At 44.5% G+C, this 19,241-nt stretch overlaps 3 protein-coding genes across 4 annotated transcripts; 2 read left to right on the top strand and 1 right to left on the bottom strand.

The window, feature by feature from the left end:
* Positions 1 to 2,174: 2,174 nt before the first annotated feature.
* gjd4 (gap junction protein delta 4) lies at positions 2,175 to 3,625 on the top strand (the record flags this gene model as incomplete). Its single annotated transcript, XM_084340433.1, has 2 exons — positions 2,175 to 2,238; positions 2,406 to 3,625. 2 exons carry the CDS (start codon positions 2,175 to 2,177, stop codon positions 3,623 to 3,625), a joined length of 1,284 nt encoding a protein of 427 aa, XP_084196559.1.
* A 2,411-nt stretch (positions 3,626 to 6,036) lies between these two features.
* Positions 6,037 to 11,546, top strand: LOC311249119 (cytochrome P450 2F2-like). 2 transcript variants are annotated; one of them, XM_084339872.1, is made up of 12 exons: positions 6,037 to 6,119; positions 6,356 to 6,451; positions 6,956 to 7,115; positions 7,459 to 7,611; positions 7,701 to 7,861; positions 8,615 to 8,683; positions 8,864 to 8,968; positions 9,053 to 9,191; positions 9,332 to 9,417; positions 9,621 to 9,722; positions 10,358 to 10,499; positions 10,587 to 11,546. In XM_084339872.1, the coding sequence occupies exons 1-12, from the start codon at positions 6,096 to 6,098 to the stop codon at positions 10,772 to 10,774; spliced, it is 1,425 nt and encodes a 474-aa protein (XP_084195998.1). In that variant the 5' UTR covers positions 6,037 to 6,095; the 3' UTR covers positions 10,775 to 11,546. The 2 variants fall into 2 exon arrangements, with proteins under 2 accessions (XP_084195998.1, XP_084195997.1); XM_084339871.1 differs by lacking the exon at positions 6,037 to 6,119 and having other exon boundaries at positions 6,126 to 6,451.
* Positions 11,547 to 15,838: 4,292 nt separating this feature from the next.
* On the bottom strand, positions 15,839 to 18,623 carry fzd8a (frizzled class receptor 8a). The gene has a single exon (XM_084340374.1). It carries the CDS (start codon positions 18,201 to 18,203, stop codon positions 16,458 to 16,460), a length of 1,746 nt encoding a protein of 581 aa, XP_084196500.1. The 5' UTR covers positions 18,204 to 18,623; the 3' UTR covers positions 15,839 to 16,457.
* Positions 18,624 to 19,241: the final 618 nt, after the last annotated feature.

Genomic DNA, 19,241 nt, shown 5'->3' with positions numbered 1-19,241 from the left:
AAAAAACTCTCTCACTCTGCATCACTTTATTTAATCATTGTCGTCATACCCTGTGGTGCAGTAGGGATGTTTGTGTCACACCTGCGCATTGATACAAGGGATGTTCTTTTTAAGCACAACATAACAACTGCGGAAAACTTCCAAGTAAAAGCTGGTGGACAGGTGGGAAATGGCACAGTCTAAAAATGAAATAATAGTTAGCCTGTATGGAAATGGCACTAACTGTGTCAAACAAGAAGGGGAAGATGGTGAAAAAACCTTTTGCCAACACAGCATCAAATACAGCCATGAAGGTCATTCATACTCTATCACAGACGTAATAATCCTCAAACTGAACGGCAGATATTCCCCTCTGAGAATAATCTACGGCCCAGATGCTTCACAGAAACTATATAACGTCTCTTTTGACTTTGATGCAGCTTACGTCTGTGACAAAACATACATCTGGCTTCTCACTGCGCGGCGCGTGCATTCTATAGTTGGCTGAGGACAATCAAGTGCATCTAATATTACATTTGTAAACCTGCAAACATTTTGATAAAAAACAACAAATTGCTAACCACTGAATTCAGTAACTACAAAAAATACAAAAAACACTGTTTAAGAATATTATTGGGTCTATATCATCATAAATGTGCCCACCTGAGAAGATGGTACATTCCAGTTTAACGAGGCTGAAGAGCTGACAGTGCCGATCCTCCTCACCATCTCCTCCTCACATTAATTTTAATTTTGAAATGTTTGCTTGTGGATGGAAACAGGCACAGGCCCTGAGCTATCTTTCAGGTTCATGAACTAACTAACAGTACCAGTCACTCATCTGTAGTGGGAGTGAGAGTATCAGGGTGCTGTAGGGCTGTACGTTTCTTTTTTTGGGTTTAAATTCAGCTTCAGTTTTAGGGTTTTTTTGGACAAAACTTCTTGGAGTTTTAATAAATGGATTATAATGGCCCATCATTACTGTTGGTAATAAAACTCTGCCTCACTTGGTTCATTGCTCACCTGTCCTTTACATGGAATGGCAGCGCTACAGTGCCCACTTAAAGGTTCAATATGCACCCAAGTTTAAAATCATACACTGTCTATAACAGAGTCATGTATATATTTCCATTCTGAGCCTTGCCATCCATTCAAAATGAGCCATGTGGGATTCTCCCTGTGAGTCAGTGTGAAAGTGCTAATGACCATTGATCTATGGTGATTATGAGCCGAGCCGAGCTTTAGCCATGTGTCCCACCGGAGACCTTGTCCATGAGCGAGGGTGGCTGCAGCATGTGAGAAATTAACCGATTTGACTCTTTATGAGGGAGATCTGCACTGTGATTGTGACATTTGTTGAAGTACAGAAGATAAGTTAATTCTAATTTTATAATTCATCTGATTTTGTTGTTAAAAAATGAATATAAATCATATGAATGTCTGTTTTACCTGAGATTAATGATTAAACATGGTTTCACTTTATACCCATACTAAACGACTGTACAGTGGGCTCTTATTAGTCATAAACTGGCATCAGCTGTGGGAAAATACACTTTACAGCCTACTTACATTTCATGGGAGCTAATCCACGGTCTGCATATCTACATGTTCGCTTGATTCATTACTGGAAGATGCAGCGGTAAGTGCTTATATTTTTATGGAGCAGCCAGTTTGAACACGCTTGCATTGTGCTTGAGAACTTAATACAGCAATTTAGAGTGAGTAAGCCAGGAGGCTTGTTCCTCTCCTGTAAGGACGACCAGCAGCACCAAAATATCTCCGCAATGCCAGGATTGGGACGTGCCTTTGGAAGTGTGTTAAGAATAGACCCACAATGGGGCTCACTCCTGTCTTCTGTTGTCTCTGGACAGACGGTCTTCTGAAGGAGACAGAGGAAGAGGTAATTTGTGTGGTTCCCCCTGAGTCTTTCAGAGACTTGTGTGACTCAACTGGATCAGATTGGATTTTACCTACCAGAACCCGGCATGTGTTCCCTCTAGGAGAGAGGGAGACAGAGTCAGGCTGCTGAGGGAACTTTCTGTCCATCAGCCTGGAGGTTATTGTGCTACTGGGATCCCCTTAGAAGGGGAGAGGAGAAGTGGCTGGACAGGGAGTGAGCTGCTGGCTTAAGGGTTTACCTTGTGGCCTGGACTTTGAAGACTAGAAGATTTTGGAGGGCCTTGAGCACTGCAAGCATGGCGGGATCATGTGCTTCTGAGGTCATCTTTATCTCTGTCAATCACAGCATCACTTTGATGGGTGAGTTGACTTCACTGACAAAGTTCTGTAGTATGTATGCAGTAATATTTTTGGCTTTCCTACAGATGTATAAACCATCAGGCACTTTTTGCTGATTTTTGCGTTCTTGAGTTCTTTGCAAAATTTGCCTTCAGCACAAGTTTATCACCAGTGTGCTTATCTTTCAGGGAAGGTGTGGCTCATTGTGATGATCTTCCTCCGTATCGTGATCCTCCTCTTTGCTGGTTTTCCTCTCTACCAGGACGAGCAGGAGCGATTTGTGTGTAACACCATTCAACCCGGCTGCGCCAACGTTTGCTTCGATCTTTTCTCTCCCATCTCTCTTTTTCGCTTCTGGCTGGTGCAGCTCATCACCTTGTGTATCCCCTACATCATCTTTATAATCTACGTGGTCCACAAGGTCTCGAACGGCCTCACTGTGGAACTGAACTCCCCGGGTCACGTCAAAGCCTTGCCGCTGTTCAGCATCCACCAGGAGCCATTCAGTAAAACATCCGTAACCAAGATGGTGGCTGAGAGAGGGTGGGCCCGGTGCTTCACAGGAGCCTACATCCTCCATCTGATGTTCAGAACCTTGCTGGAGGCAGGGTTCGGGGCAGCTCACTACTATCTTTTTGGTTTCTACATCCCCAGGAGGTTCCTGTGCCAGCATCCACCATGCACTACCCAGGTGGACTGCTACATCTCCAGGCCCACTGAGAAGACCGTGATGCTCAACTTCATGCTCGGTGTGGCCGCTCTGTCCCTTTTCCTAAATGTGGTGGATTTTGTCTGCGCCATCAAGCGCTCTGTGGTGCAGAAGAGCAAGAGGAAAATGATGGTGGAGAAGATTTATGAAGAAGAGCAGTGTTTCCTCTCAGCTGGAGGCACCGCCAGAGCCACGGACCCAAGCTCCTCACTGGTTCAGCAGGATCCAGAGATGGAGGTTGGTCCGACAGGGAGTTTCCGGAAGAGACAAAGCAGCAAGGGCTCTTGTGGAGGGGGACTGCTTGCTTCAGGCCAGGATCCACCCTCCCTGGAGCGCTCCTCTCTGCCATGCGCTCAAGGAGCTCCAGGGTGCAACACCAACGGGAACAATGGCTACTCTGTTTCGCAAGAGGAGGTTCTGGAGAGGAATGGCAGTGAGGTTGCTCTCTGCCCCCCAGAGCCAATGGGGACACCAAGATCCATTCGTGTCAGCAAACGCGGTCGTCTTAAACCGCCACCTCCACCCAAACGGGACCTTGGATCATCTCCCGGTGGGTCAGCAGGGCCCATTGGGGAAGCTTCCACAGCAACAGCGATCTGTACGAGGAGGGTTGGTCAGTATACGCTGGTTGAGCTGGCTAGCAATGCAGAGCTACAGACCAATGAGGATGGGCAAGAGAAAAGATCAGAGTGGGTATGATCCAGAAGGATTGATTTATTTCTAGGTGGGGAAGTAATATAGGAAACACACACCCTCACAGTGGGAACAACTATTTGAGCTGACATGCTGCCATGCTCTCTACCTCATTTTACAATGCAGACTGCACTCTCACTTGAGGAGAATCCAGAACGGCAATGCATTCAGCAGACACCTCAGACTCACGAGGCATGATCATATCTGGTGTGATTTAATCACAGCATCAGATCACATTGCCTGCGAGGGGCTGCTGGCTGAGTGATGCAAAGCAACAAGAATTCAAGTCAGGAATATGAACTCTCTTCACAAAGCAAGTCAAGAATGACAGGACGCTCGAGCCTCCGGAGTCCTTGAAGAACCGCAACCTTGAGAAAGTCTAAAAAGAGTGCAGCCCACCTGTTTCTTCCCTTGTTGACTTTTACCCCCGCCTTCCCTGACACGCTGTCCATAAACAAAGATAGGCCTTGACCTGCCCCACGTGTACAGCCCACCACCTCCCACCACATCACTCTACATGAGAGATCCATAGAGCCCTTCTCTTTTGTGTTTGGGTCACTGGGGTGAAAGAACATCGACACCCTCTAGGCTAACTGCTTGGGGTGACCTTTTGGAATAAGAAGCCGAAACGAAAGACAATAATCTGGCTAAGGTGTTTTTTTTTTCAAGCTCATAGAATGAAATAGGATTCCTCGGGCAGCAGTGAAGGACACTGTGAAGGCCCCCGAAAGCCGGCATAGGCTCACAAAGCAATTATGTTCCCCCATAGGGGCTCTGTATTTATGGAGACAGCTTGTCACTCTATTTCAGGGCCTCGCAGAGCTTAGGAGGAATACAAACCTCAACATACACTGTCACTAGAAATAGAGCACAGCGAAGCTCTGTAAGGGAGCCGTGCAGCCTGTTGCCCTTCAGGATATCTGCTCTCTGCCTGGTTTCACCTTGATCAAAGCTCAGATTAATGTGGGTCATCTCCCACCGTGGCACATGTCAGTCATAGATGGACTGTAGCGGGGCTGCTGTAATGTCAAATAACTCATCCCTGAAATGTTTCCAGGTTTTCTAGTCCATTTTCTTGAAACCGCCGGGCTACGTTAACCAGGTGATTGAGAGTAGACTCCCACAGTAAATCAGCGGCATCACTGTCGCATCTGCCGTTCTATAGCTGAGGGGCTGCTCTCTGTGTAAATGGATAGCTCTTGATCTTCCCCCTCTTGTGGTCTCTTTGAAGGCGACAACAAAAGCTCCCGGCCTCATATCTCACCTATCTACCGAGTGCTGTGCCCAGACTGTCGTAAGGGTGACCACAGGGGGTTTTCGTCAGACCACAGCGGGGCTGATGGTGTCGCACCTCCTTCACACATCCACTGTTAGGTGTAAAAGTCAAAGCTGGGCTGAGTTACACTTCTGGTTAATGTATTAAATGATATTTTATAAGTGCTGTTTTTGTTGCTATACATACAAATCTGTTCTGAATCTGTTCATTATCTGAATAATCAATGTTGTATTCTCCCTTGCAATGTTTTCCATTTCCTTTTTTTTCTCCCAATACAATATTAAATTCATTCATGTACAGTTATATAGTGAAGTTAGTTTTTTTTTTAAGGGGGGAATTCTTTAATTGTGTGTTTGATCTCTTCTTATGTTTTCTACTTGTTTCACTCATTGACTCTTGATCCTTCTATGTGTACCAGTGTTGGCTGTTCATCATTGTTGTTGAAACTGCCATGACATTGAAGATCACGTTACTTTTCAAAGCACTTTATTGTCACTCTTCTTTGATGCCGTACTCTCTTCACCAGTACTGTAGTTTGATATCGTGCTGCCCTCCAGTGACACAAAATGTGAAATGCTGCCATATATTGAATTCGACACTTGAGTGTGTATGTATCTTTGTATATTTGTATCTTCATAAAACATTCTGGTTGTTTCAATAAATCAGGTGGAGAACTGTAAAGCATTTATTTCTGAATGTTTAGGCACTCAAATGCTTCAGTTACTATACGTGGACACTGCAAGTGATGATGCTGTAGGGTGAGAAGTTTTAGTTTAACTCTGTTAAATTCTGTGTTTTTGCAACTTAGCAGCTATGTTCATCAACAAAAGTTTCCTCATTGTGTTGACAAAAAGAGCCATCATTATGTTTCCCTCAAAACATATTTGCTGTTGCAGATTAGCAAAAGGCAAGAATGTGGATTTCTTTGAGTTGGTATGCACATTTGCAGCCCTCAGCCCTTATCTGAAGAAGGGTTTGTGCCTGAAACATGGCTGTGCATGCTTTTGTAAACTTTTTTGCAGCCCTTAGCAATTATAATAAAAGTGGAAGTACGCATGGTAGTTGTTTTCATGGCCTTTGCAGGTTGCTGCATTTAAACTTGGATGCAGGGAAATAAAGCATGCGTGCTCAGGTGTGTCCCGTGCTGCTGATTATGCTGCCTGACAGAACAGCAGGAAGGAGAGAAAGTGTAACATCACTATGCTCACATGCTGTAGCTGTAAGGTAAAGGCAAACCAAGGCCTGTCAGACCTGTTCTGTTGTGTTTCTCCACGTGTCTTCCCTTTGTGCAACAGGCTGCTCTCTCTTTTACATTTAAACAGCCAAGGACTGGCAGTCACTCTTACAACCAGCTCAACAGCTAGCTGCTTCACATCAGCCTAATCCATTCAGCTATGTTTGTTTCCTTCATCCTACTATGCATCTGTGTTTTCTTCCTTATCCTCTTTATCAAATGTCAGCGACCCAAGAACTTTCCTCCAGGACCAGCTCCACTACCCGTACTGGGGAACCTGTTGAACCTCAGCCTGGACAACCCCCTGAAAGACTTTGACAGGGTAGGAGCACCGAAACAGGACTAACACATTGCTTTTAATTGTTATGCTACTGATCACCAGCCACACACATTCATACCAGGAGGGTGCAGCACTTTCTGAATATTAAGTGTGTGTAATCTGCTCTACACCAAAGTGGCTATTAGCGCGTTGTGCTACCTAATTAAATTGTGCTGGTTATGATTTGCTGAGGCACTGCGTCAATGCTCCAAATGACTGACTTACTATACATGGTAAGTAGTCATTTAAAATAAAAATGTTTGCTGATTATGTCTATTGAATCCATATGAATACAACAAAAATGTGTGAAGGCCACTACGGTTATAAGGATAAAATCTTTCCTTTGCAAGAACAAAGTTTGCTGAGCAGTGGGGTTTTCATGTTGGACGTGTCAATAGTCTCAGTGGCTGCGTTTTGAAAAGCTAATTGTCTACTTGGGTGTGATTAAAAAAATTAAATTGAATCATAATCATTTTAAGAGTTTGATCTTACCGTGCTCTTCTCTAGCTGTGGAAGTGCTACGGAAACGTCTACAGTCTCTTCATCGGACCCAAACCGGCCGTGGTCATTAATGGCTTGCAGGCCATGAAGGAGGCCATGATGACCAAGGCTGCTGACTTTGCTGGACGACCTCAAGACATCTTTGTCAGTGACCTCACCCAGAGAGGTAAGACAGACATGGGCAGTCGCAGGACAGAGTTGTTAAATCAACTTATGTAACTTCCTCCTACAAATCAAATGCATCCTTACTCAATTCAATAAACTCAAGCCCTGCTTGGTTTGATATGACTGGTAGCTAATGGTGGCTAATATTAGCAAACGTTAGAAAGAATTTGACAGAGTCTGTCTTTTTTGACTATTCTCTATTTGTGCAAGTGTCTATATACACAACATATATGTCAGCATTTAACGTCTTGTAATTGCCATTTGTAGCTGCTGCTCAGCAAAAGTTACATAGTCTCACTTTAAGCTACCAAGGCGTCATATCCCTATACCCACACCTGTCATAGGAATGGTTCTGGCAGACTACGGCACAAGCTGGAGGGAGCATCGTCGCTTTGCTCTGATGACGTTGAGGAATTTTGGTCTGGGAAAGCAGTCCATGGAGCAGAGGATTCTGGGAGAGATACAGTACACAGTGGAAACACTGGAAAAGAGCATTGGTATGTAGCTGCACTCGCCGTGATGTGACCTCATGTTTATTATGTAATGCTCTGACCACATCGTGCTGTCATCGGTACATCTGTCACAGGTACGACCCTGAGTCCTCAAGTTCTGTTTCATAACGCCGCCTCCAACATCATCTGCCAGGTTCTGTTTGGCACACGTTTCGACTATGATGACAGCTTCATCAGAGTGGTCGTTCAGTGCTTTAAAGAAAATTCCAAGATAGCTAATGGACCCTGGGCTATGGTGAGTCATAATATGTTTGTGTGAGGGAACATCTGAGCTCAGAATCTGCTACTGAGAGAAGAGGTGAGGTCTAAATTAAGCATTTGATACAGTTGTCTTTAGAAGTGTACAAAGCTCTGATATTTTTCTGTTCTGAGAGGTTTAAGAAGCCAAAAAAAAAAAAAAAACAACCCATGGATGTTAATGACAGAACTATGCTAAAACGGAGAGCTTGAAAGGCTACTGAGCTTCTGTAAAATGTAGCCACTCTTTAATCACATTTCCATTCTCTACAGCTTTAAATGAACAGAATTAGCATTTTAGCATTCAAAAGTTAGCTGAATGCTAGCTAAATTAGTTAAAACATGTGTTCCTGGACTTTTTCTTTTACTTCAATAGATAAGTCAGCTTTGAATTTTTGTTCATATTCCAGGTTTTACACTTCATATAGCTAACCACATACTGTAGCCTCTGCTTGGTGTCACAGGCCCCAGGAGTCCTGCGCAGTTTTAGCTATAGTTGGCTAACCTGACGTTATGTAGGCTAGCCAGTCAGTTAGCATCCACTAGCTAGTGACCTGCTGTATTTGTTCTCATTTTCATTCTAATAGGGATGGATCCAGACTGCCGAATACTGTTTCCAAAGCAAAAGCAACATTAAAACTGACGGTTAAAAAAAATTGGAGAGAGATTTAACTTCTGTTGTAGAAGTTATCTGCATCAAAAGTTTAGTCTTTCCTTTGGGTTTTAAAACTGAATGCATATTTCCTTCCAGCTGTATGACTCTATTCCCATGATTCGAAACCTGCCGCTACCTTTCATGAAGGCATTTAAGAACATTGAGGTGGGTATATTCATACTAATTTTTCCCTTTATAGCATTATTAAAGTGCTACGCTGTCTTTTTAAAATTCCACTTGGAGCCACCAAAGTCTTAAAATGTTCAAATCCAGAACACAGGCCTTCAAGCAGGAACATTTTCAAGTCTCCCCCTGGAACTCTCCCCTCGTTTTTCCTTTTCTCAGACTTGTAAGAACCTTGTAACTCATCTGATCGCTGAGCACAAAGACACCAGAGTCCCTGGGCAGCCACGAGACTTCCTTGACTGCTATCTGGATGAGCTGGATAAGGTGTGTCTTTCAAATACAGAGTATTTGAATGAGAGATAAAGAAAGATAGAATCAAGAATCAAACGATCTCCCTTCTCTTACCAGAGAGGCGATGATGGCTCTTCTTTTTGTGAAGATCGACTCATCATGTTTGTTCTGGATCTTCACTTTGCTGGGACTGACACGACATCCAACACCCTGCTCACTGGGTTCCTTTACCTCATGACCTACCCACATATCCAAGGTTTGTTGAACCACCACTGTACTTTGAATCTGTAATTCTGGCATTTTTTGTGTTTTTTGTAATGTGTTGTTCTACTTATTCTTTGACGTTTCAGTGACTTGTTCAATGGTTTTACCCTGTTGTCTCTTTAACTCTATCAGAGCGATGTCAGCAGGAGATCGACCAGGTGTTGGAAAAGAAGGATCATGCCAGTTACGATGACAGACACAACATGCCTTACATGCAGGTGATTCTTTTTTTTTTTTTTTTTTACACCACTTTGTGGTCTAGTTTTTTGCTTTATTGTTTTCAAGAAATGAGACATGTCAGCATCTTCATGACAGGTTTTTATACAGTGTTTCAGGTCTTGTCTGTTGTGGATGAGCTCCTGTAAAGCCTGAATTATGACCTCCTCCCAACTTTGATAAAAACTCATTTCTTTTACTGCAGGCTGTGATCCATGAAGTCCAAAGGATAGCCAACACCGTCCCTCTTAGTGTCTACCACTGTACAACAAATGACACAGAGCTCATGGGATATTTCCTACCCAGGGTAAGTCTGTTACTAGACCTTTAGATTGTGCAATGAAGATCACTCATCATAACCACATGCTAAAGGATTTAAATGATTAGATCATTAAGATATCTTTATTGGTTTTTCTTTTTGTGTAAATGCATGTCTTCATGTGTAACTAAATGCGTCATCAACGATTCATCAATTAATTGGTTAGTGGATTAGCTGGGACAGATAATGAATCAATTATTCTGATAAATAAGCAGAAACACCCATCATCCTCTGGTCCCAGCTCGTGCAGTGTGACACTTTGCTGCTTCACTCTGTTTCATATCATTCTAAACTGAATATGTTTGGGTGTTGGTCTGGTTGTTGGGCATAACAAGACATTCGAAGATGCACCTTTGGCTTTGGGAAATTGTGATGGAGAATATGAAGAAAAGAGAAGAAGGGAATTTAAAAGAGATTAAAGCAAAGAAGAAAAGAAAAGAAGTCAATAAATGAAAGGAAAGCAAAGGAAAGGACTCTGAAGCTAGTTGGTTATTCAATGATGAATCACTTTCATGAGGGTTGTTTCTTTGGTGAAGCATCAGATATCTAAATATTTTATCCACGAGGGAAGTGCATCGAACAACACGACATAAAAGCACCACTTGTGTTATTTTTCTCCTAAGGGTACATTGATCATCCAAAATCTGAACTCGGTGCTGAACGAGGAGGGACAGTGGAAATCCCCTCATGAGTTCAACCCTGAAAACTTCCTCAACAACCAGGGAGAGTTTGTTAAACCAGAAGCATTCATGCCTTTCTCTGCAGGTATGGCAGCCAAAAACCTAATGTTCTATCTTTTATTGTTTTTAATAACATACATGACGTACTGATTGAATATATCGCATGTCTCAGGTCCTCGTATGTGTCTCGGAGAGGGCCTGGCTCGTATGGAGCTCTTCCTCATCATGGTGACTCTGCTGAGGAAGTTCAGGTTCATCTGGCCAGAGGATGCAGGACGGCCGGACTACACCCCCATCTATGGAGTCACTCTGTCCCCTAAACCTTACTGCATGAAGGTCCAACTCAGGGCCGAACAGTAACCAATCTTCAGTTACACAGAAGTGTCCAGTAACTCCAACAAATACAACAAATACAGTGAAAGACTTTTTACATTACATTACATTTTCTTAAATACACTGAATTATCCATTACATGCTTTGATAAATGATTAATATCAGGCAGACTGTGTGTGCCGTGCTGTGAATGTTTAATTTGGCAGTCTCGACCCTATAAAGCCGCCATCATTCAGCTTGAATGAAAGAAAAGTATAGTTAATGGCTCCCTCAAGTGGACCGAATTGGGTATTGCATTTATTAGGGTTTAATTATTTGTGTTTTTATTTCACGGCGCCTGGCAGAGCAAACTCATTCTGATATGTTGTGGCCCCTGAACTGTGCAATGTGGGCAGAGGTAACTGAAGCTGACCTCTAATACCATATCACATCTGACTTTCAGCACACTTTTTGCCTTTTTATTAATCTTTTAATTCAATCGTATTAATGTAAAATGACAGTATATTTAATAAGGGATTTGTTGATGTCATGTAACCGAGTACATTCCTGCTGTGAGTCAGTCTGATATATATAAAACTAATGGTCACTGACATGACTGAGCTAAATAGTTTCAAATAAATAATGTATTTAATTTAGAACATGCCCAGAGTTTGGTTAAATTATGTGTGAATTTCATTTCACTTGATATAAAGTTTGTATTACATCATCCTGTTAGTAAAACTTTCTTTTTATAATACACTCTAGAGAGGCAACGATTAATCGATCAAAATAAAAGTAAATTGCTTTGATAACTGATAAATCTGCTGGTTACAGATTCTTAAATGTCAGGATTTTCTTTGTCAGTTATGATGACTGATAAAACAAATGAAGAGCCTTTGGGTTTTGGACTGCTGGTTGGACAAAAGAGGCAATATGAAGAAAGTGTGATGAGCATTTTCCACATTTCCAACAATTCAGCGCGATTGCATATTCATCGATGATGAAAATAAGACTGCTTATTGTCTGATTGTTCTGATCCATATTCATTTGTGGTCAGAACTTGACCTCACACCTGTTCTGGACGTGGCGTGTGGGCAGGTTTGTTGGACCGAGCGCTCGCCCGGTGTGAGCGTACTCGGAGGGAATCTGGGAAAACACTCAGCGCTTCAGATGAAAGAAGTTTCCCTTTTGTGTACATGTCAGTCAGTCAGTGAAGGACTGAGGGAACACAGTGTACTGCCGCTGTGAGTGTGGGTGTGTGTGTGTGTGTTGTGTGTGTGTGAGTGTAAGTGGAGGTGGGGGGTCCTTGGGTTGGAAGAGGCAGCAGGGGTGCACTGTAAGGACTACTAAACCACAGAGGCATTGTTACCGTGCCAACGGGGAGCCAGCCGGCCCTTTATGCTGATATCTTTGTCGGGCTCGGTCATCGTGCTAAAGTGAAGCATTTACTATTTAAAAAACTGCACGACTGATGACATTAATCTGCCATTTTATGTTTATTTGACCTCAGCCATCTTCCTGAATGCACAAACCAAACTGTAGCTGCTTCAATGACGTCCAGGTCCCTCGGAAACTATAACCGTGAAGCCTGAGCGCTGACCCCCTCTATTTTCCAACATCTGCCATATCTAATGGCCAGCTGGGAATAATGGGCCTGCGCTGGAGGTCAGGAGCTTCAACATTCATCTAAATGGGTCACAGAAACCTGAGGTCACTGTTATACTTTATGTATGGAAGAAAACACCCGTGGAAACTCTGAGGTCTTACTGCCATTGTTCATCTTCCACTGACAAAAGACACGTTTTATATTTAAGAAACCTAATGTACATATAATACATTTGGATGTACATACTAAGGTAGCAGTCTAACTGTAGAATACGTTTACATTTTATTCCTAATATCATTTATCCATGTTTTTGTGACTTATGTCTTCACCCTAAGCGCTAAATATGACCTGATATAGCTGTCAGCCATATTATTTAATACCAAAACAGATAATGCAGTTCACAAAATGCTGTCCACATCCGCTCATGCATCGAGAGATAAAATATAAAAACACAACCGTCTCCCAGGTGTATCTCAAAGATCAATAGTATCAAAAGGCATGACCTGCCTATCACCCCTCTCCCCTCCTCTGTGTCTGCTTCTTCATCAAACGCCGCCATTAATATTTGATAGGCGACCATGTCAGAATGTTCCTCCTGGCTGCACAAATGAGGCTTTAACACCTGTACAGAGCGAGAGCGATCAGTAAAGAAGACGATTCAATCAGAGAGGCTGCGTGGATGATCATCTCCTGGATTCACGCCCGGGTGGATGGAGTTGTGTGTTTACGTTGGTTAGACCTACGAATGGTCCTAAACTTTAACTTGTGTCATTAAATTCTCCCCAAATAGTAGTGTTTAGTGTGAGTGTTCAGCAGTATTACAGTCGCAGCCCGGTGATGCCACCTAAAAACTGTTTGTATGTCTGGTATAGGCCACAGTCAAGAACAGGCCCTGACAAGATCAGATAAGTGGCATGTCCGTAAAATACTTCCTAATAAAAATAAACCATAAACTATTACCAGTTAATTACCGAGCATCCTGAGAGCCCTGCCCCGTCTGTGTGAAGCTCCTCTTAATGACGCTCTCATACTTTCTCCTAAACTGCACTGGATTGTGTTGCTGAGCTCATTGAAAGAAACAGACTGTTGCCAGTTAATTACACTGTTTGCATAGTGGCCAAGCCAGGACATGCTGCTTTAAGTGCCTGGACAGATGGTTCTGTGGAGCTGGAGATGGGTCAGGGTGATGTGTTTACTGTGTTTGTGTGTGTGTGTTTAGCAGTGAATGTCACTTTTAAAATGTTTTCCGGACGGCCCTAAACTTTTATTTGTGTCATAAAATTCTCCTTAAAAAGTAGGACTTTGTGTAAAAGAAGCTGAGAATCAGTTTTGGTTGTGATTGTTCAGTTCTGCAGTCAGAATTGTTGTGAAATAAGACACAGTTATGTCTGCCAAAAATGCCCCTCGATCGGCCAGTAGATTAGATCGTATTTTTCCCTGGTCGATGACATTATCAGTGTAGAATAAAAAAGCGTAACAATTTTACATTTGTGATTTGAAGAGATACTCATCTGTGACTCAAACACACGTTTAATACTCTGTTTTTCATCTGTTAGATTTAGGATTCATTGTATTTTCTAAAACATTCTTATATTTCCAAAATAGTAAAAAAAGAAATCCATGACAGCTTCCCACAACCCCAGCTGACAATTTAAAATGCTGGGTTTTGTCCGGCAGTGTCCAACAGTCAAAAATGTTCTGTTTACTATAATAACGACAAACAAAAGCAGCAAACACTCACATCAGAAGTGCTAAAACAAGAGACTGTTTGTCATTTCTTTACTATTTTTGTCTGATACGATGGGTCAATTATCAAAATAGCTGCTGATTACTTTCCCGCCGATTGTCCATAATCCATTAATCCACTAATTGTTTCAGCTCTTTCCATACAACAGTCGACTGCTAACTAAGCGTTGTCACTGCGTTGCATTTCACAGCTCGGCTAATAAAAAATATCACATTTTCTAACTGATAGAAAGTGTTTTTAATTTAGGAACAATCATGTGAACATGTGATTGTTCTCATGCCAATTCCAACTTTTTCAGGCTGCTTATGAATTATTGAACCTCGTATCTGTACACACTTAAAGAGATGAAGACCGGAATAACACAACTCCTGGAATCTTCTGAATTGTGGAGCTGTGCAGTGCTGCTTCTACCACTAGGTGGGGCTGCACATTAATGTCCCTGCTGAGAGGCTGGTAGCTGCACTGACTGACTTGAGGTTTTTGAGGTAAACACCAGAAAAACAAGCTGCAAGACTGAGAGCAACCATGACTACTTGATGGAAATACAGCAGCAGCGTATCCGAAGAACAGGCGACAACATCTCAAAGCGCAGTCGGTGTTTAACATTCTCATGTGAACGTATCAGTAATTTCAATCTTACAACATGAGTAAAACTTGCAAACCTGATCTTTACACCAACACCACAGTTGCTGGGAGCCGCTGATGAGCTACGTGGAGGCAAAATCCTCGGGAAGCCGCTCTTCTGATCTTAAGAAAAGTACTTTTTTTTGTTATGACTTCTATCTTCATTGCCTCGGTGTCTTTGCTGACAGCGCTGATGCAAGATTTATGTGTCTGATTTACACTCCCAACAGATGCACCACACTGAAAAGAAGCTTTTGGGGGGTTTTTGCATCTACAGTGTGAGTGTAAGGGAGTAAAGCATGAACAAAGCAGTCGCCACAAAGCCCACTGTCACCATTGACCAGCAAATCAAAGGCATTTCTACGTTGGGTTACAGTGTATCATCTTATGCCAGCGCATTGGGTTAATTGGGGACCAAACCAGATACATTTGTAGCAAAAAAAAAAAAAAATGCCTCGATTAGGGGGCCCTAAGATGTGAGATCATGTGAACAGACCACCTGTGGGGCTTTCATTGCTATTTCAATATCATTCATGTCAAGGCCCCTGCACTCGCTGACACAGCTTGAGCCCAAGGGAGAAGATGTTTCAATTCAGCCTCGGCGAAAAAACCAAACACAAGACACAGGGGCTCTGGCAGGTTTCAGCTCTGACAAACCCAGAAAGGCGAGAGGGGTTCCAAAAAAACGCTCTTTTCAATTGTGGGACATCCATCAAAGCATCCAAATGGGGACGTTTAGGGGGAACCTTGGCACATCAGACAGACACTCCTAATACACACCACCTTTATTCCAGGCTGTTAAAAAAGAAAGATCAAAGTTTCTGCAGATGAAAAGGGGCCTGTTCCCTGCATTTATACCCCCCCATTCACCCACTCCCTCTTTTACTAAATTAAGAAAGCGGGCTTCGGCAGGCATGTGAAGAGGACTTAAACAATTATGGAGATGCTCCAACTCAACCCCTGCCTCTAATTACCGGTCTCTGATGGTTAAAAGGGCTTCCTCTCAAAAAACGCTGCTGCCATCCTAGACAAACGGTGACCGCAAGGAAGCCCCCTAACCTGCAACCGGGGGGCACAGCCCTGCCGTCCTGTGCACGGGGGGGAAAAACACCGCAGAGTTACACAGAAGTTTGAGATTTATCAAATGTTTTATTGTCAAAATAAAGGTCATATTTTGCTTTTTTCCTCACAAAAAGAGACATCTACACTTTGTACAAATTTACATTAGCTTATAAAGTTTTCTTTTATACACAAATGTACATGTTTTTACACATAACTCTTATATAAATACATTTGAAATTACAAAAAGAAAAGAAAATGAAGGACCCGTAGAAATACTTGGGCACTATTAAGGCTTAATTTAAACCATCTTTGATGTGATTGAATTATACAACGTTTTTCTGGCACTATGTCGATAAAATGGCAATAAAAAACCCCCCCAGATGCTCTTTGTATGAAGCTAGTGACAGAAACTGTCTCTGCCTGCAACAAGTAATGCCCAGTTTGCGTAACAGCATCAGTCTGTACCTCTAATACATATAAACAGGGGAGGAATCAACCTGTGTGAATGCCAGGTACATTGTTTCAAACAGCTCTCCCCACAGAGGTGTGTGTGTGTGTGTGTGTGTGTGTGTGTGGGGAGGGCACCTCAGCAGCAGTTCATTACTATGTAAATTGCTTAAGACAAGGGAGTGATGGGTTATCTCCCGAACAATTAGCAGTCCTCGTAAGCTGCTTTTGTTTTTCGCTCTCATTCAAACCTGGGACAATGGCATCTGCTTGGGGCAGGACACGGAGCTGGCCGTGCCCGACCTCCACGTGAGGCCGGTGCTCACGTCGCTGTACATGGAGCCGCTGGTGCCCTTGCTGCCCCAGCAGCACCTGGTGCAAAAAGTCCTCCAGGAGTCCAGAGTCTTCCCGGACCAGATCCACACTCCGGACGTGATGCCCACCAGAAGGCACATGAAGTACTTTAACATAAAAACTGCATAGTCCGGGCTCCTGCGGTCCCTCTCCAGTAAACAGTTGGAGCAGTTGTGCGTGATCTCCCAGCTCTGCCTGTTGTGCTGTTCGTAAAAGTAACAGGCGACTATGATGGTGGCTGGCACCGTGTAGAGCACCGTGAAGATGCCTATTCTGATCATCAGCTTCTCCAGTTTGTCAGTTTTGGTGCCGCCTTGTTTAATGACGCTGCGGATCCTGAACAGGGACACAAATCCGGCCAGGAGGAACATAGTGCCTATGAATAAATAAATCACCAGAGGGGCCAAAACGAAGCCCCGCAAGTTGTCCAGGTTCTGGTTCCCCACGTAGCAGATCCCGGCCACCGAGTCCCCGTCCACGGAGCTCAGCGCCAGCACCGCGATGGACTTCATGCTGGGGATGAGCCAGGCGGCCAGGTGGAAGTACTGGGAGTAACTGGCGATCGCCTCGTTGCCCCACTTCATCCCGGCCGCGAGGAACCAGGTCAGAGACAGGATGACCCACCAGATGGAGCTGGCCATGCCGAAAAAGTAAATAAGGAGGAAGACCACGGTGCAGAGCGCGGGGCCGGTGGTGTCGTAGTGGATGTGCTCCATGTCAAACTCCCGGTTACACGCCACTTTCTCGTGCCCGGCGATCAGCCTGACGATGTAGCCGATGGACACGAACATGTAACAAGCCGAGAGGAAGATGATGGGTCTCTCCGGGTACTTGAACCGCTCCATGTCGATGAGGAAAGTGGCGACGGTGGCAAAAGTTGACACGAAGCACAACACGGACCAAAGTCCTATCCAAAAGGCGGTGAAAGCCCTCTCGTCGTGCGTAAAATAGGGGTTGTGGCACGGCATGGCGCAGTTGGGGATCTGACCCGTTTTGACGCGGTTGTAGAGCGGGTGCCGGTCCGTGTTCACCGGCACCATGGGCTCCAAACACTTGCACCCCGGCTCACACGGGGCAGCGGGCGGCTTGTATTTCCCCGGCGCGCCGGGCCGGCCGGGCTTGTTTTTCGGCGGATTGTAACCTTTCCCGGGATGGTTGGTGGGTTTGGAGAGGACAGGGGACACTGTGGTGGAGTCGGTTCTGTTGTAGTCCATGCAGAGAGTGTCGGGGTTGCCCTGCACCGGCAGCAGGTCACACTTCATCCTGTCCGGCCAGGGGAAGCCGTACTGCCTCATGAGAGGCGCGCAGCCGGCCCGGGCTCTCTCGCACACGCTCCGGCACGGCGGGAGAGGTTTTTTATAGTCCTCCAGGCAGATCGGGGTGTACATGCTGCACAAGAAGAACTTCAGGTCCGGCGAGCACTGGATCTCGACCAGAGGCCAGAACTGGTGCACCTCCAGTCCCGCCTCGTCCTGCGTGTCGTGATTGAACTGGTTAGGCATGTAGGTGTAGTTGTAGCCGATCCCCTTGCACAGCGGCACGGCGATCTCCTGGCAGGTGATCTCCTTGGCCGTGGTGCAGCTGGATCGGGGCAGGAGAGCGAGCGAGAGGAGCAGGTAAATCCCAAACAGGTCCATCGCTCCGGCGCGTCGTGTCCCCCCTCCGTCTGCTCTGGTACCAACAGCGATAAATCCGTCTGCTTTCGCCTCCGGTCCGGTTAGATGTTGCGCAGCGAGCCCATCTCGCTTCTCTCGGGATCTTGCACGGAGTTGCAAGCAATGTGCAAGCCCGTGTTTACTTTCAGCTGAAGAGGAGGAGGAGGAGGCGGAGGAGGAGGAGGAGGAGAGAAAGCAGCCTTCAGGGCGGCGAGCAGCGGTCAAGATGGCTGAGAGGAGAATCCACCTTCTTCTGGAAACAGCTCTCAGTATCCTCACACAGTGTGTTGGTAAAAAAAAAACCCAAAGTGCTGCAGTCCGATCGCCACAAACAGGAGAATGTGGGCCCTCTTTCTTTCTTCAAAACACAGCGACTACATTCAGTCGGCTCGTCCCACCTCAGTCCCGGTTCCCATACAAATCAACGGCTTGGAGACGACGCGGTGCCGATATATACCAGAGCCGCGCAAGCCACACCCCCAGAGCCGCTGATCCAATCACAGAGCGGCAGGGGAGGCACTTTGTGGCTGTCAGTCATGTTTTTCCCCCCCTCTTACAGAAAGATGTTTTGTTATATAGCTTATGATCACACTAGTTTTGTCAGTGTCTGTGGCACCGGGATACAGGACGGTGATGTGGGAGAGGATGGAGCGTCTTTTCAGCTCCGATCACGAATCAAACAGCCACATGTTGAGACTGAACAACTACTTTTACGCGCGGTTGAGGCTCAGAGCCATGCTTGGTCCAGAAATAAACTATAATAACCTTATAATAACCTATTTCTAATAGCAAATCCATCATTTATAAACGTTAAAATCATAATAATATAATTATAAAGACGATCTGAAATACACCAGACACATTAATAAACTACTATCCCCATAATCTTTCTGTTTACTGTCTTGTAACTTCCTTTATCACAATATCTTGGATAGTGTCGGTAATGCACGTTTTTGCTCCAGATGATTGTTCCTGTGAGTGTGTGTGTGTGTGTGTGAGAGAGAGAGGCCAGTTTGGTAA

This window comes from Pagrus pagrus (genome assembly GCF_965226575.1).
Source record: "Pagrus pagrus genome assembly, chromosome: 20".
NCBI classification, from domain to species: domain Eukaryota; kingdom Metazoa; phylum Chordata; class Actinopteri; order Spariformes; family Sparidae; genus Pagrus; species Pagrus pagrus.
Note: the sequence above shows the minus strand (reverse complement) of the source record. Positions and strands in the feature narration are given on the sequence as shown.